The 17,271-nt window shown below is 36.6% G+C and overlaps 1 protein-coding gene across 2 annotated transcripts in view; it reads left to right on the forward strand.

Annotated features, from left to right (window-relative positions):
- Positions 1-17,271, forward strand: part of ACAA2 (acetyl-CoA acyltransferase 2) — a 41,683-nt gene that overhangs the window by 8,626 nt on the left and 15,786 nt on the right. For both annotated transcript variants that reach the window (XM_082355435.1, XM_082355436.1), the window contains exons 3-4: positions 4,250-4,378; positions 16,475-16,591. In XM_082355435.1, the coding sequence (XP_082211561.1) occupies positions 4,250-4,378; positions 16,475-16,591 (246 nt within the window). The remainder of the gene's footprint in view (positions 1-4,249; positions 4,379-16,474; positions 16,592-17,271) is intronic.

Below are 17,271 nucleotides of genomic sequence, written 5' to 3' on the forward strand. Positions count from 1 at the left end.
GTACAAACTAGATGATTCATTTGCAGTAATTGAAAGCTGAATATTCCTTCAAAGTGTGGCCATGAAGTGGGGAGTGTCTTACTCTTCCCAGACCTCACTGGTGGGACGGAGGCTCTACATTGAGTGCATTGCCACTGACAGTACTGGGGCCCTAATCACTGTTCTCCTGCCTCATTAAGGAAGGTGGTTACAGAGTGAGAAGGGTGAGGCAGGCTGAGAAGACTTGAGGCTACTGCCACCTCCTGCGCTGAGCGCTTTCAGCTCTTAGAGCTGGGATAAGGCTCAGAAAAAGGTGCACAGTTGTCCCTTGTGAATAATGCTGCTTTGAACATCAAGTACAAGTTTGTGTATGGACATAGGTTTTTATTTCCCTTGGATGTATACCTATGAGTGTAATTGCTAGGCTCTATGGTATCTCTACATTTAATTGTTTCAGAAACTTTCAGACTGTTTTCCAAAGCAGCTGAAACATTTTACATTCATACCTACAGTGTATGAAGGTTCCACTTTTGCCACATCCTTGTCAACACTTGTTATTGTGTGTCTTTTTATTATAGCCATTCTAGTGAATATGAAGTAGTATCTCATTGTGGTTTTAATTTGCCTTTCCCTGATGACTGATGATGTTGAACATCTTTTCATTAGCTTGTTGCCATTGCCATGTCTTCTTGGAGAATGTCTAATTCATATCCTTTTCTCGTTTTTTAATTGGGTTATTTGTCTTTTTATTATTGAGTCATAAGTGTTCTTTATATATCCTAGATATGAGTCCCTTAACAGATACATGATTTGTAAATATTTTTCTATACTTTGTTATATTTTCATTTCTTAATAATGTCTTTTGGAGTATGAAAATTTTAAATTTTGATGAAGCCCAATTTCAGTTGTTGTTGCTCAGGCTTTTGGTGTCATTATCTAAGAACCCATTTCCATATTCTAAGGCCATGAAGACTTATCCCTATGTTTTCTTCTAAGTTTTATAGTTTTAGCTCTTACATTTAGGCCTTTGATTTATTTTGATTTAATTTTTATATGTGTTTTGAGGTACAGGTCCAAATTCATTCTTCTGCATGTGGCTATCCAGTTGTTCTAGCACCATTTGTTGAAAAGACTATTCTTTCTCCCATTGGATGGTCTTGGCACTGTTATTGAAAATCAGTTGACCATAGACACATGATTTTATTTTGGGACTCCCAGTTCTCTTCTACTGATCTATATGTCTATCCTTTTTATGTCAGTTCCACACTGTCTTGATCATCACTGCTTCTTTGTAAGTTTTGAAATCAAGAAATGTGAGTCCTCCTACTTAGTTATTCTTTTCAAAGTTGTTTTGGCTCTTCTGGGTCTCCTGCAGTTTGATAATTTTAGAATCTGTTTACCCATTTCTACAAAGAAGTCAGCTAAGATTCTGATAGAGATTGTTTTGAATCTGTAGGTCAGTTGAAGGAGTATTGCCATGAACATGGCATGTTTTTTCACTTGTATAAATCCTCTTTAATTTTTTCAACAATGTTTTAGAGTTGTCAGAATATGTTTTACACTTCTTTTGTTAAATTTATTTTTAAGTATTTTGTTCTTTTAGATGCTATTGTGAATGGAATTGTTTTCTTATTTCATTTTCAGATTGTTCATTGAAAGTGTATAGAAATGCAGCTGATTTTTCAAAAAAAGAAATGCAATTGATTTCTATATATTAATCTTATATCCTGAAACCTTGCAGAACTCATTTATTACTTCTAATGGTTTTCTAGTTGATTACTTAGGATTTTTTATATATAACATCATGTCATCTGAGAGTACAGATAGTTATGCTTCTTTCTTTCCAATCTGGATTTCTTTTATTTATGTATTTATTTTTCTTGCTTAATTGCTCTGTCTAGAACCTCTGATGTTGAATGAAAGAGACAAAAAATGGATATCCCTGTCTTGTTCCTGATATTGTGGGGAAAGCATCCAGTCTTTCACCATTAAGTATGATTATATGGGTTTTTCTAGATGCCCTTCATCAGGTTGAGGAAGTCCTCTTCTTTTCCTAGGTTATTGAATGTTTTTATATGAAAAGGTGTTGGATTTTGTCAAGTGCTTTTTCTATGTCAATTGAGATGATCATATGATTTTTGTTTTTTATTCTGTTGATACAATGTGATATATTAATTGACTTTCAGGTGATGAAACAACCTTACCTTTCTGGATGACCCTTACACTGGTCATGGCATATAATTCTTTTTATACATTGCTGAATTCTGTTTGCTAGTATTTTGTTGGAGATTTTTATATCCATATTCATAAGAGATATTAATCTGTACTTTTTTGTGATGTCTTTGTCTGGTTTTGATATAAGGATAATTCTGGCTTCATGATGAGTTGGGAAGTGATCCTTTTCTATTTTTTAGGAAGAGTTTGTGAATAATTGGTATTAATGCTCCTTTAAATGTTTGGTAGAATTCAGTAATGAAGCCAGTCTGGGCTTTTTTGGTGAGTAGTGTTTTGATTACTAATTAATTCAGTCTTCACTTGTTATAGGTCTATTCAGATTGTCTATTTTTCTTTGAGTTGGTTTCGGTAGTTTGTGTCTTTCTAGGCACTTGTCCTTTTCACCTAAATTATCTAATTTATTGGCACACAACTGTTCATGGTAGTCAGTTCTCATTATTCACAGTAGTTATGTTTTATATAGTTGCCGTGTACACTGAATTAGCAACTATTGAACCACTGCTCCCAGGGGAAATGACAGGGTGAGGTTCCTGTGAGCCTATGGTCACAACATTTTTGTTAACTGATCAGTACATAACCTTGTTTTATATATGTTTCGTATTTAATATATATTGTTGACTCATTAGCATTAAACTCACAGCCAACAGCACTATCACTCATGCCTGAATGAAGTTTATCTAACATATATTTTCTCTGTGAGGCACATCACTGCCTTCTTAGGGATACTGGACAGCAAGGACTTCAGCATTATATACTTGGGGGCCATTTTAAACAGCAAAATCACCCACAAGAAGCACAAAAATGCATAAAACTAAATAGGCTGCAGGAAGATCACTGTTCTAGGATGAGAGCTGAAGCAAGAAGGCAGAGTGTCCCCTTGTTCATCCTTAGCTAGGAACGTGCATATCAGGCAGCTAAAATTTTTCTCCATTCTGCACGTCTGCAAATGACCACAAAAGTGCTGCCAGTATTGATTTTGGGGGTTACAAATAAATTTTAGCAAGTAGGTGAATTTGCAAGTATAGAATCTACACATAATAAGAATCGACTATATTTTGAACTTATATATTTATGTCCTGCCTATTTTGAGAGGTGTTAAAGTTCTTGGTGTTAAAGGCACTAATGTACCTTTATTGTAGAGAGAGCTAAAGCAAATTTGATAAAACGTAAAGAATTGGTCCATCAAGGTAACTTTAGGGTGTTCATTGTACTATTCTTGTAACTTTACATTTTATCAAATTTGCTTTAGCTCTCTCTACAATAAAAGCTGTTGTTATTGTTAAAAAGAAAAAGAAGTCGTTTCATCCCTTCTTACTCAAAGTGTGGTCCTTGGACCAGCAGCATTGGCCTCACCAGAGCAGTGGTTAGAAATGCAGAATCTCAGGTAGTTCTAGACCTACTTATTGAGAACCTACATTTTAACAAGATGCCCCAGTATGCATTTTAAAGTTTGGGAAGCAGTGGTCTAGTCCCACCTCTTATTCTCCTGACCATTGTTCATCTCTCCCCTTCCTAGGTCAGCCAGCCTCAGCCTTGGTTACACATTACAATCACCTGGGTGCTATTAAAAGTAACTACTGATGCCTGTGGCCCCCTCCAGCCTTTCTGGTTTAATTGGTTTGGTTAGGAGCTTGAGCATCACTGTGTTAATGAAGCTTCCTCGGTTGTTCCACTGTGCAGCCAAGGTTGAGAACCATAGCCTCTAATGCTGCCTCTGTCAAAGAACGTACTACTTCGAGATAGAGTATTCCATTTTTAAACAGTTCTAATTGTTATGAAATTCTGTGTTCTACTGAGGATTTAATATAAGGATTTCTCATACTTTGTTTAAAAACGAGTTGGCCAAATTACAGTTTTTATTCAAATCATTAACACGTATTATATAAAATATGCTGTACCTGTATGCATTGTGTCCTACCTTAGAGCCATATAATTTATAATTTTTGAAAAATTGTGAACATTTTACTGTATTGTGTCCTTCTTCTTAATTCCTAGATATATAGAGGAAATTCTTTTTCTTTTCCCTCTGTTCCAGACTTCTTCAGATGCTATATACTTGGCAAGACATGTTGGTTTGCGTGTGGGAATCCCAAAAGAGACCCCAGCTGTCACTGTTAATAGGCTCTGTGGCTCCGGTTTCCAGTCCATTGTGAATGGATGTCAGGTATAGGCAACATTTTATTTAATTCTCTGAAAATATTAATAGTTATTAGAGGAAATGACTCACTTCAATATAACAGTGTAGGTTTTTAATTTTATAGTACTTATTAGGAGAGGTCAATATTTAATTTTTCTTGGAAAAATATTCATAGAAATTAGTTTCTTAAAAACTAGTAATGAACCCTGAAAACATTATGCTAAATGGAGTAAGCCAGTCACAAAAGGACAAATACTGTATGAGTCCACTTATATGAGGTCCCTCGAGTGGTCAGATTCATAGAGACAGAAAGTAGAATGGGGATTGTTGGGGCTGGTGAGGAAGAGAGAATGGGGCATTAGTGTTTAATGGGTATGGGGTTTCAGTTTGGAAATTGAAAAAAGACTTCTGGAGATGGATGGTGGTTGGTTGCATAACAGTGTGAATGTACTTAATGACCTGTATACTTAAAATTGGTTAGAATGGTAAATTTTATGTTATGTGTATTTTATCACAATTTTTAAAAAGCTAGTCATGACTGTCATTCTTATTGAGTGCTTCCTATGTGCCAAACACTGTGCACATAGATTTACATTCAGTATCTCATTTAATCTTCACAACTGTCCTGTGAGGCAAGAACTATTATTCCCATTTTACAGGCAAGGAAACTGGTTATTAAAGGCATTAAGGTTACTAAGTTGTAGAGGAAGAATCTGAACCCAGGTCTGTGAGAGTGCCCGGCAAGGCAGTTTGAAACACTGAATAAAGACTCTAAGATGAGGAAGGGAGTTGGAGAATTTAGAGGATGATAAGAAATGTATTTTATTACAGAGGAACTGAATGATACTGTTGGTAGAAGTACAAACTAGCATAATCTCTTCAAGGGATAGTTGGGCAAATACATTTGTTCCCTTGAGCATAAGGAAAAGGGATATAGTAAAATCTAAGTTGTCAAAGTCTTCATGTTATTACAAAATAAAAGATAAAACATTGTAATGAATAAATCACTTTCAGGTTAATTTATTTCTGTAACAATATATCAGGTAGTGACCCTGATTTTCCTAGCAATCATTTTAAACATCAGGCTCTTGGAGGGTTTTTTGGGGTTTTTTTCCCTCCAGATTTAAAGTGATTTATTTTCTAATAATAAAAACATAACATGTTCATTATGGGGATTTTAGAAAAATAGAGAAGAAAAATAATAAAAGTACCCTAAATTCCTACCTCTAGAGAAGGTCACTGTGTGAATTTTAGATATATATTTAAATAAATAATTGGGTACTTAGATTACATAATTTTTTACTTCATATCTCAACTTTTTTCTAATTCTTTCTTCTTCAGTCATTGCTGATGACTTTTGGAAGACTCCTTAGACCCGGTCTTTTTCCTTTTGGCTTAGGGATCAGCAAATTACAGCCCATTGGCAAATCTTGCCTGCTGCTTGCTCTTCTACAGCCTACAAGTTAAGAATATTTTTTACAGTTTTAAATAATTAAAAAATTAAGTGAAGAATAGTATTTTATGACACATGAAAATTATATGAAATTTAAATGCAAGTGTCCATAAATGAAGTTTTATCAGAGCACAGTTACACTCATTTTATAACTGTGTTATCAAAGTTTTTCTGTTAGGTTACAAGATTCATAAACCTCTCTTGTTTCTGGAACCTCTCTCAGGTTAAGCTTTGAGGAAGAGAATCAGTAGCCATATTAGTTTGCCATTTAATTTAAAATTGTACATTTATCTTTAACTTGCAAAAACTTGGTTAATTATTGGTACTGAAAAAGTCCTCGTTTTTGTTTAATTTTCATTATAGGCGTTTTTAATGTCTACGTAAAACCTCAAAGCTATAACATTGTTAATTATGCTTATTGTTGAAATAACATTCAGGTAAATGTCTTGATAGCGTACCCATGTAACAAGGGGTTTATAATATTTTAATTGCATAGATTTTAGTAATCAGAACTTGCACTGGACATTTGATACAGAATTGAAGGACAACTTGGCTCATTTACTAATCAATTTTGTTCATTTATAAGGGGCAAAATCAACTTATTTTCTTGTTTCTCTATGTTACTGGACAGTCGTTCCTCAAATTTCAATAAGCTTCAATTTCATTTCCTGAATTCAGCCTCTGGGGTGCTGCACGGCTGTTGTAAAAATAACAGCAACTACATGTACAACCAGTGCAATGAAATATCCAGGAGCATGTTGAGTGTAGCTGCAGACGAGTGATTGAAAAGCTGCAATGTGTAACATGCTATTTTTCGTGTAAATGTACAAAAACTAGTTGTCTGAGTTCACCTTTGATTTTCTTTGAGAACTTATACAGAACATTCCTAAAACATACATTTACAAACTTTACAATATGTTAAATAATTTATGGTTCAGGTTCATCTGTATACTGCTTTTTTTTTTTTTTTTTTTTAATTATAACCGTAGACAGCCGGGTACACAAAAGCTACAGATCACCACAACGAGATACATGCAAATCTTGAATTCTTAGAGGATATTTTTTAAAGATTAAATTTTCTTTTTAACCCATTCTATAATAAAGAGAACAAGCTGAGTAGGATAGATGACTCCATAAATCTCTCTAATTATTTCACACTAAAAATAAAATTTGAATCTACTTTATTAACAGAAAAGCAAAGGTACATGCAGAATCCTCAACTATAGTGTGTATTATCACACCACAACGTTAAATGTAGCTGTTTTCACTGCACAACTTTTGGCAGCTAAAGCTGCATATATTATCCCACATGGATGATAGAAGGAGGCCAATCTTAACATATGCAAAGGAAATTCACAGCCTCAATAATATTCATTGTGATAGTTAATAACTCTGAAATTTCAAAACATTTTCTATTTTTTCTAATCTGAATCATCATGAATCAGGTTCCAATTTTTTCTCTTTTAGTCCTTAGAGAAAATAAATATTAGCTGGCCCCTGGTGAAAACTCATTCTTTAACTCGGTCTGTAAAATAACATCTTGATCTTGGTGAAAATGAACTAGGTCTAAATATACAGCTTTGGGGATTTCCTCAACTCCTTTTCATTTTGTCAATGTCTTTTTAAATTGTGGAAGTCAAATATAGACTTTGTTCTGAGCCATATGACTTGGGATTTTGTTCAAATGGAATCAAATTTGAATTAGGAACAAATTAATCTAATCTACTTTTATTACAGGTGTAGGCAATCTACATACACAATCTTCCATCATTGTCAAATATAGTAACATAATGCTATGGATGATAACTAGGATTGTCCTATTCTGAATCCATATAAATGAATGGTCTGCTTGTTTTGATATAACAAAACGTGGAAAATGTCTTAAAAATAGATAGGAATATAAATCTAGTTAATGTAATATATATTATAGCAGAGTAGGAGAGAATCAAGATGATTAAATGTTTCTGTAACCTCAAGGTAAGATTTTACTCCTCTGCCTAACACTACTAAATTCTTCCCTTTAAAACACAGGAATATTGTTATTACTAAATTTTCTAAGGGACTAGGCTAAATGCAGTTTCATCATTAATGTTATTATGACTCTAAGAAGAATATTGCTCTGACTTCTTTTAATACTATTATTCCTGAGCCCTTAAGTCTTAAATTTCTGGTGGTTTCTTCAAGGCACTTAGATTTTATACACTGTCTTACTAAATATTGGGAAACAACACCACTAATAATGATTATTACTCTTGATTCCTTTGTGGTTGGAAAGAAAATTTGTGTGAAATTGACTTTGAACAACTTTCCACCAAGGAAATCATGTTTTTAGGCTTTTGTTGTTATTAATTTTACCCTTTCTTCAGCGTACTTAGCGCATATGTTTTGCTTTTTCACCAAGCTTATAGCAAAGATGAATTGCTTGACCAATTATCATATATGTGATGGCAGGACTGGTAAGACAAGAGAGGGAAAAAGTATATAAGAAAAGAGAATGGCATAATAGAGAATAAAAGTGGTGCTTATATATTGAGAACTATATCCCTCCTTAAATGAGGTTGACATTATTACAGATCAGACAGAGTTTTCCTTTGCTGCTGTCTATATTTTATCACAGCTATAAATTTTGAGACCTTATGTGATTTTCATTACTATAATGGGACAAAAGCTTTTATATTCACATTCTTGGGATGGAGTCCATTTTGTTGTATTCAAGATAGTAATTTAAAATAGAGAAGCCATGAGACTTAGTTTTCTACTTAGTGTAACTGATATAAGCATGCATACTTCATTAGTTAGTATAATTAAGTGAGATAATAAGTTTATGTAATATTAATAAGAACTTATTTCATGAGTTCTTATGTGCCAGGTTGTATGTTACAATGCTTTATGTATATTATTTAAAATATCTAAGTGCAACCTACCACCATTAGTTCTACTATGCCTTGCTGTCTTGAGTTTTCTGTTATTTTAAAATTATGCAATATTATATCCAGTAGGTAGATCTTTTTTTTTTTTAACATCTTTATTAGAGTATAATTGCTTTACAATACTGTGTTAGTTTCTGCTGTATAACAAAGTAAATCAGTTATATGTATACATATATCCCCATATCACCTCCCTCTTGTGTCTCCCTCCCACCCTCCCTATCCCACCACTCTTAAGTGGTCACAAAGCACTGAGCTGACTTCCCTTTGCTATGCAGCTGCTTCCAAATAGCTATCTGTTTTACATTTGGTAATCTATACATGTCAGTGCTACTCTCTCACTTCATCCCAGCTTCCCCTTCCCCCTCCCTGGGTCCTCAAGTCCATTCTCTAGGTCTGCGTCTCTATTCCTGTCTTGTCCCTAGGTTCATCAGAACCTTGTTTTTTTTAGATTCCATATATATGTGTTAGCATATGGTATTTGTTTTTCTCTTTCTGACTTACTTCACTCTGTATGACAGACTCTACGTCCATCCACCTCACTACAAATAACTCAATTTCATTTCTTTTTATGGCTGAGTCATATTCCATTGTATATATGTGCCACATCTTTATCCATTCATCTGTTGATGGACACTTAGGTTGCTTCCATGTCCTGGCTATCGTAAATAATGCTGCAATGAACATTGTGGTACATGTCTGTTTTTGAATTATGGTTTTCTCAAGGTATATGCCCAGTAGTGGGATTGCTGGGTCATATGGTAGTTCTATTTTTAGCTTTTTAAGGAACCTCCATACTGTTCTCCATAGTGACTGTATCAATTAACATTCCCACCAACACTGCAAGAGGGTTCCCTTACCTCCACACCCTCTCCAGCATTTATTGTTTGTAGATATTTTGATGATGGCCATTCTGCGTGGTGTGAGGTGATACCTCGTTGTGATTTTGATTTGCATTTCTCTAATGATTAGTGATGTTGAGCATCCTTTCATGTGTTTATTGGCTCTCTGTATATCTTCTTTGGAGAAATGTCTATTTAGGTCTTCTGCCCATTTTTGGATTGGGTTGTTTGTGTTTTTGATATTGAGCTGCTTGTATATTTTGGAGATTAATCCTTTGTCAGTTGCTTCATTTGCAAATATTTTCTCCCATTCTGAGGATTGTCTTTTCATCTTGTTTATGGTTTCCTTTGCTGTGCAAAAGCTTTTAAGTTTCATTAGGTCCCATTTGTTTATTTTTGTTTTAATTTCCATTTGTCTGGGAGGTGGGTCAAAAAGGATCTTGCTGTGATGTATGTCATAGAGCGTTCTGCCTATGTTTTCCTCTAAGAGTTTTATAGTGTCTGGCCTTACATTTAGGTCTTTAATCCATTTTGGATTTATCTTTGTGTATGGTGTTAGGAAGTGTTCTAATTTCATTCTTTTACATGAAGCTATCCAGTTTTCCCAGCACCACTTACTGAAGAGACTGTCTTTTCTCCATTGTATATTCTTGCCTCCTTTATCAAAGGTAAGGTGACCGTAGGTGTGTGGGTTTATCTCTGAGCTTTCTATCCTGTTCCATTGATCTACATTTCTGTTTTTGTGCCACTACCATACTGTCTTGATCACTGTAGCTTTGTAGTATAGTCTGAAGTCAGGGAGCCCGATTCCTCCAACTCCATCTTTCTTTCTCAAGATTTCTTTGGCTATTCGGGGTCTTCTGTGTTTCCATACAAATTGTAAAATTTTTTGTTCTAGTTCTGTGATAAATGCCATTGGTAGTGTGATAGGGTAGTGTGATTGCACTGAATCTGTAGATTGCTTTGGGTAGTAGAGTCATTTTCACAATGTTGATTCTTCCAATCCAAGGACATGGTATATCTCTCCATCTGTTGGTATCATCTTTAATTTCTTTCATCAGTGTCTTATAGTTTTCTGCATACAGATCTGTAATCTCCTTAGGTAGGTTTATTCCTAGGTATTTTATTCTTTTTGTTGCAGTGGTAAATGGGAGTGTTTCCTTAATTTCTCCATCAGATTTTTCGTCGTTAGTGTATAGGAATGCAAGAGATTTCTATACATTAACTTTGTATCCTGCTGCTTTACCAAATTCATTGATTAGCTCTAGTAGTTTCCTAGTAGCATCTTTGGGATTCTCTATGTATAGTATCATGCCATCTGCAAACAGTGACAGTTTTACTTCTTCTTTTCCAATTTGGATTCCTTCTATTTCTTTTTCTTCTCTGATTTCTGTGGCTAAAACTTACAAAACTATGTTGAATGATAGCAGAGAGAGTGAGCAACCTTGTCTCGTTCCTGATCTTAGAGGAAATGGTTTCAGTTTTTCACCATTGAGAATCATCTTGGCTGTGGGTTTGTCGTAAATGGCCTTTATTATGTTGAGGTAGTTTCCCTCTATGGGAATTCTCCCAATTTCCGGAGAGTTTTTATCATAAATGGGTGTTGAATTTTGTCGAAAGCTTTTTCTGCATCTATTGAAATTATCATATGGTTTTTCTCCTTAAATTTGTTAATATGGTGTATCACATTGATTCATTTGCGTATATTGAAGAATCCTTGCATTCCTGGGATAAACCCCACTTGATCATGGTGTATGATCCTTTTAATGTGCTGTTGGATTCTGTTTGCTAGTATTTTCTTGAGGATTTTTACATCTATATTCACAAGTGATATTGGCCTGTAGTTTTCTTTTCTTGTGACAACTTTGTCTGGTTTTGGTATCAGGGTGATGATGGTCTCATAGAATGAGTTTGGGAGTGTTCTTCCCTCTGCTATATTTAGGAAAAGTTTGAGAAGGATGGGTGTTAGCTCTTCTCCAAATGGTTGATAGAATTCTCCTGTGAAGCAATCTGGTCCTGAGCTTTTGTTTGTTGGAAGATTTTTAATCACAGTTTCAATTTCAGTGCTTGTGATTGGTCTGTTCATCTTTTCTATTTCTTCCTGGTTCAGTCTTGGAAGGTTGTACTTTCCTAAAAATTTGTCCATTTCTTCCAGGTTGTCCATTTAAGTGACATATAGTAGTTGCTTGTAGCAGTCTCTCATGATCTTTTGTATTTCTGCAGTGTCAGTTGTTACTTCTCCTTTTCCATTTCTAATTCTGTTGATCTGAGTCTTCTCCCTTTTTTTCTTGATGAGTCTGGCTAATGGTTTGTCAATTTTGTTTATCTTCTCAAAGAATCATCTGTTAGTTTTATTGATCTTTACTATTGTTTCCTTCATGTCTTTTTCATTTATTTCCGATCTGATCTTTATGATTTCTTTCCTTCTATGGTTTGAAGAACCAAAAAACTTTGGGTTCTTTTTTGTTCTTCTTTCTCTAATTGCTTTAGGTGTAAGGTTAGGTTGTTTATTTGAGACTTTCCTTGTTTCTTGAGGTAGAATTGTATTGCTATAAACTTCCCTCTTAGAACTGCTTTTGCTGCATCTCATAGGTTTTGGGTCATCGTATTTTCATTGTCATTTGTTTCTAGGTATTTTTTGATTTCCTCTTTGATTTCTTCAGTGATATCTTGGTTATTTAGTAGCATATTGTTTAGCCTCCATGTGTTTGTATTTTTTACAGTTTTTTTTCCTGTAGTTGATATCTAGTCTCATAGCATTGTGGTTGGAAAAGATACTTGAGACGATTTCAGTTTTCTTAAATTTACTGAGGTTTGATTTGTGACCCAAGATATGATCTATCCTGGAGAATGTTCCAGGAGCACATGAGGAGAAAGTGTATTCTGTTGTTTTTGGAAGGAATGTCCCAAATATCAATTAACTCCATCTGGTCTAATGTGTCATTTAAAGCTTGTGTTTCCTTATTTATTTTCATTTTGGATGATTGGTGAAAGTGGGGTGTTAAAGTCCCCTACTATTTTTGTGTTACTGTCGATTTCCCATTTTATGGTTGTTAACATTTGCCTTGAGATACTCCTATGTTGGGTGCATAAATATTTATAATTGTTATATCTTCTTCTTGGATTGATCCCTTGATCATTATGCAGTGTCCTTCTTTGTCTCTTGTGATAGTCTTTAATTTAAAGTCTCTTTTGTCTGGTATGAGTATTGCTACTCCAGCTTTCTTCTGATTTCCATTTGCATGGAGTATCTTTTTCCATCCCCTCACTTTCAGTCTGTATGTGTGCCTAGGTCTGAAGTGGGACTCTTGTAGACAGCATATATACAGGTCTTGTTTTTGTATCCATTCAGCCAGTCTGTGTCTTTTGGTTGGAGCTTTTAATCCATTTACATTTAAGGTAATTATCGGTATGTATGTTCCTATTACCACTTTCTTGTTTTGGGTTTGTTTTGTAGGTCTTTTCCTTCTCTTGTGTTTCCTGCCTAGAGAAATTCCTTTAGCATTTGTTGTAAAGCTGGTTTGATGGTGCTGAATTCTCTTAACTTTTGCTTATCTGTGAAGGTTTTAATTTCTCCATCGAATCTGAATGAGATCCTTGCTGAGTAGAGTAATCTTGGTTGTAGGTTTTTCCCTTTCATCACTTTAAATATGTCCTGCCACTCCCTTCTGGCTTGCAGAGTTTCTGCTGAAAGATCAGCTGTTAACCTTATGGGAATTCCGTTGTATGTTATTTGTTGCTTTCCCTTACTGCTTTTAATTTCTTTTTTTTTATATTTAATTTTTGATACCTTGATTGATATGTGTCTTGGCATGTTTCTCTTTGGATTTTTCCTGTATGGGACTCTTTGTGCTTCCTGGACTTGATTGACTATTTCCTTTCCCATGTTAGGGAAGCTTTCAACTATAATCTCTTCAAATATTTTCTCAGACCCTTTCTTTTTGTATTCTTCTGGGACCCCTATAACTCGAATGTTGGTGCTTTTAATGTCGTCCCAGAGGTCTCTGAGACTGTCCTCAAGTCTTTTCATTCTTTTTTCTTTATTCTGCTCTGAGGCAGTTATTTCCACTATTTTATCTTCCTGGTCACTTATCCATTCTTCTGCCTCAGTTATTCTGCTATTGATTCCTTCTAGAGAATTTTAAATTTCATTTATTGTGTTGGTCATCATTGTTTGTTTGCTGTTTCGTTCTTCTAGGTCCTTGTTAAATGTTTCTTGTATTTTCTCTATTCTATTTCCAAGATTTTGAATCATCTTTACTATCATTACTCTGAATTCTTTTTCAGGTAGGCTGCCTATTTCCTCTTCATTTGTTTGGTCTGGTGGGTTTTTACCTTGCTTCTTCATCTGCTTCATATTTCTCTGTTTTCTCATTTTGTTTAACTTACTGTGTTTGCGGTCTCCTTTTTGAAGGCTGCAGGTTCATAGTTGCTGTTGTTTTTGGTATCTCTCCCCAGTGGGTGAGGTTGGTTCAGTGTGTTGTGTAGGCTTCCTGGTGGAGGGGACTGGTGCCTGTGTTCTGGTGGGTGGGGCTGGATCTTGTCTTTCTGGAGGGCAGAGCCACGTCTGGTGGTGTGTTTTGGGGTGTCTGTGAACTTAGTATGACTTTAGGCAGCCTCTCTGCTAGTGGGTGGGGTTGTGTTCCTGTCTTGCTAGTTGTTTGGCATGGGGCATCCAGCACTGGAGCTTGCTGGCCATCGGGTGGAGCTGGGTCTTAGTGTTGAGATGGAGATCTCTGGGAGAGTTCTCGCCGATTGATATCACGTGGGGCTGGGAGGTCTCTGGTGGTCCAGTGTCCTGGACTCGGCTCTCCCACCTCAGAGGCTCAGGCCTGACACCTGGCCAGAGCACTGAGTCCCTGCCAGCCATACGGCTCAGAAGAAAGGGAAGGTAAATAAATAAATAAATAAATAAATAAATAAATAAAAACAAATAAAAAATTTTTTTAAATTAAAAAACAAAAAAGAAGAGAGCAACCAAACCAATAAACAAATCCACCAATGGTAACAAGCACTAAAAGCTAAACTAAGATAAACATAAAAATTAGAAATAAATCAGTCGCAGAAAGCAAACCCCAAGTCTACAGTTTCTCCCAAAGTCCACTGCCCCAGTTTTGGGAACATTTGTTGTCTATTCAGGTATTCCACAGATGCAGGGCTCATCAAGTTGATTGTGAAGATGCAATCCACTGCTCCTGAGGCTGCTGGGAGAAATTTCCCTTTCTCTTCTTTGTTCGCACAGCTCCTGGGGTTCAGCTTTGGATTTGGCCCCGCCTCTGCATGTAGGTCACCCTCAGGCGTCTGTTCCCTGCCCAGACAGGAGGGGGTTAAAGCAGCGGCTAATTAGGGCTCTCTTCCTCACTCAGGCCAGGGAGAGGAAGGGGTGTGGTAGTCATAACTGGAATGCCGGCCGAGCCTATGGCAGCAGAGGCTGGCATGACATTGTAACAGCCTGAGGTGTGCTGTATGTTCTCCTGGGGAAGTTGTCCCTGGATCTCAGGACCCTGTCAGTGGCATGCTGCACAGGCTCCTGGGGGGGGGGGGGTGTGAGTAGTGACTTGCGCTTGCACACAGGATTCTTGGTGGCAGCAGCAGCAGCATTCTCAGTTCATGTCTGTCTCTGGGATCTGAGCTGATAGCCGTGGTTCATGCCCGTCTCTGGAGCTCGCTTAGGCAGTGCTCTGCCTTCTGTGGGCACATGGGGAAGGAATCCCCTCTCCTCGCACATCCCGAAACAATGGTCTCTTCTGTCTTAGGCAGTTCCAGACTTTTTCCCGGACTCCCTCCTGGCTAGCTGTGGCACACTAGCCCCCTTCAGGCTGTGTTCACACAGCCAACCCCAGTCCTCTCCCTGGGATCTGACCTCCGAAGCCCGAGCCTCAGCTCCCAGCCCCCGCCCGCCCCAGCAGGTGAGCGGACAAGCCTCTCGGGCTGGTGAGTGCTGGTCGGCACCGATCCTCTGTGCGGGGACTCTCTCCTCTTTGCCCTCTGCACCCCTGTGGCTGTGCTCTCCTCCGTGGCTCCGAAGCTTCCCCCCACCTCACCCACCCCCTGTCTCTGCCATTGAAGGGGCTTCCTAGTGTGTGGAAACTTTTCCTCCTTCACAGCTCCCTCCCCGAGGTGCAGGTCCCGTCCTTATTCTTTTGTCTCTGTTTTTTCTTTTTTCTTTTGCCCTACCCAGGTACATCAGGATTTTCTTGCCTTTTGGAAAGTCTGAGGTCTTCTGCCAGCATTCAGTAGGTGTTCTGTAGGAATTGTTCCACATGTAGATGTATTTTTGATGTATTTGTGGGGAGGAAGGTGATGCCCACGTCTTACTCCTCCGCCATCTTGAAGGTCTCTCTCCTGGAGGGTTGTTCTTTGCTGTTTTTCTGAGAAATGCAAATAATAGAAAAAGTTGGAAGAATGAAACAGGTTCCTTTTTATGAGTCCTCTAGGTTAACCTAGTTCTTATAAATCTGTGGTCTCCTTCAGATTCATTCATTAATAGGGTAAATTTTACTTTTGCCTTTTTAAAGGATTTATTCTTTATTATCTGCTGGCAATCTGTACATTTATACCAGACATTAATATCTATGTTAATTTTCAAGATTTGTATTGAGTTAAGAATTACCATTCCTTGTCAAAATGTAGGTAGGATTTGTTACTTCTGCACAAATGATTGAAGTCTGTTCGTTTTTTTTTCTTCTTGTATCTTGGGAATGGATATTTTAGCATTTGCTTTGCAATTACTTTACGAGTATTTCCCTTTGAGACAATATAATGTGGAAGTTTTACTGTTAAGCGAGGGTATGTTGCTTATTAGCTTTACTATTGGTTTACTGCTTAATACATACTTTTAGGGACATACTTCTGTCACAATAAAAGGTTTCATTGTTGTCATTCATTTGTTTTTAAATAGGAAATTTGTGTTAAAGACTCTGAAGTTGTCTTGTGTGGAGGAACTGAAAGCATGAGCCAGGCTCCCTTCTATGTCAGAAATATTCGTTTTGGAACTACGTTTGGATCAGATCTCAAGGTTGGAACCATTAAAATTTTTAAAGATTATTTCTTATGTTATATATTCTTATATACTATAATTTTAATAACAGCATTTTGGGGTAGAGAAAAATTTTTAAACCAATTTTGTTAATAGGGGATTGGCAAAATATGAATGATTTGAAATTTGTAAACTATTTCATAGTTGTTAATTTTGACATTTTAACTCACATAAAATTAGACTTTATCTCGGCACATCTTTGGTAGTGGCATTAACACCTGGGGAGATAGAGGAAGGGAAGGAGTGGATTAAAAAGATGGGCAAAGGTTGAATTAATCTCTCTACTGAATAACTGGTAAACCAAATAATTAAATCTTTACCATGATTTATGGAAATTTTATTTCTGGAGCAATCTCCATTGAATAGATTTCTTCTTTATCGCAGAAAACATTCTCCTCAAATACAGTTCATAGTGTCCCAAATCAGTCAGATAAAAAACGACCCTTTGAGAACTGCCTGAGTAGTACTGAAAAAAAGTGATAGGGACTTCCCTGGTGGGACAGTGATTAAGACTCCGCGCCCCCAATGCAGAGGGCCCAGGTTCGATCCCTGGTCAGGGAACTAGATCCCACACGCATGCTGCAACTAAGAGTTCGTGTACCACAACTAAGGAGCCCACCTGCCTCAACTAAGACCTGGTGCAACCAAATAAATAAATA

This window comes from Balaenoptera borealis (genome assembly GCF_965194805.1).
Source record: "Balaenoptera borealis genome assembly, chromosome: 14".
NCBI lineage: Eukaryota > Metazoa > Chordata > Mammalia > Artiodactyla > Balaenopteridae > Balaenoptera > Balaenoptera borealis.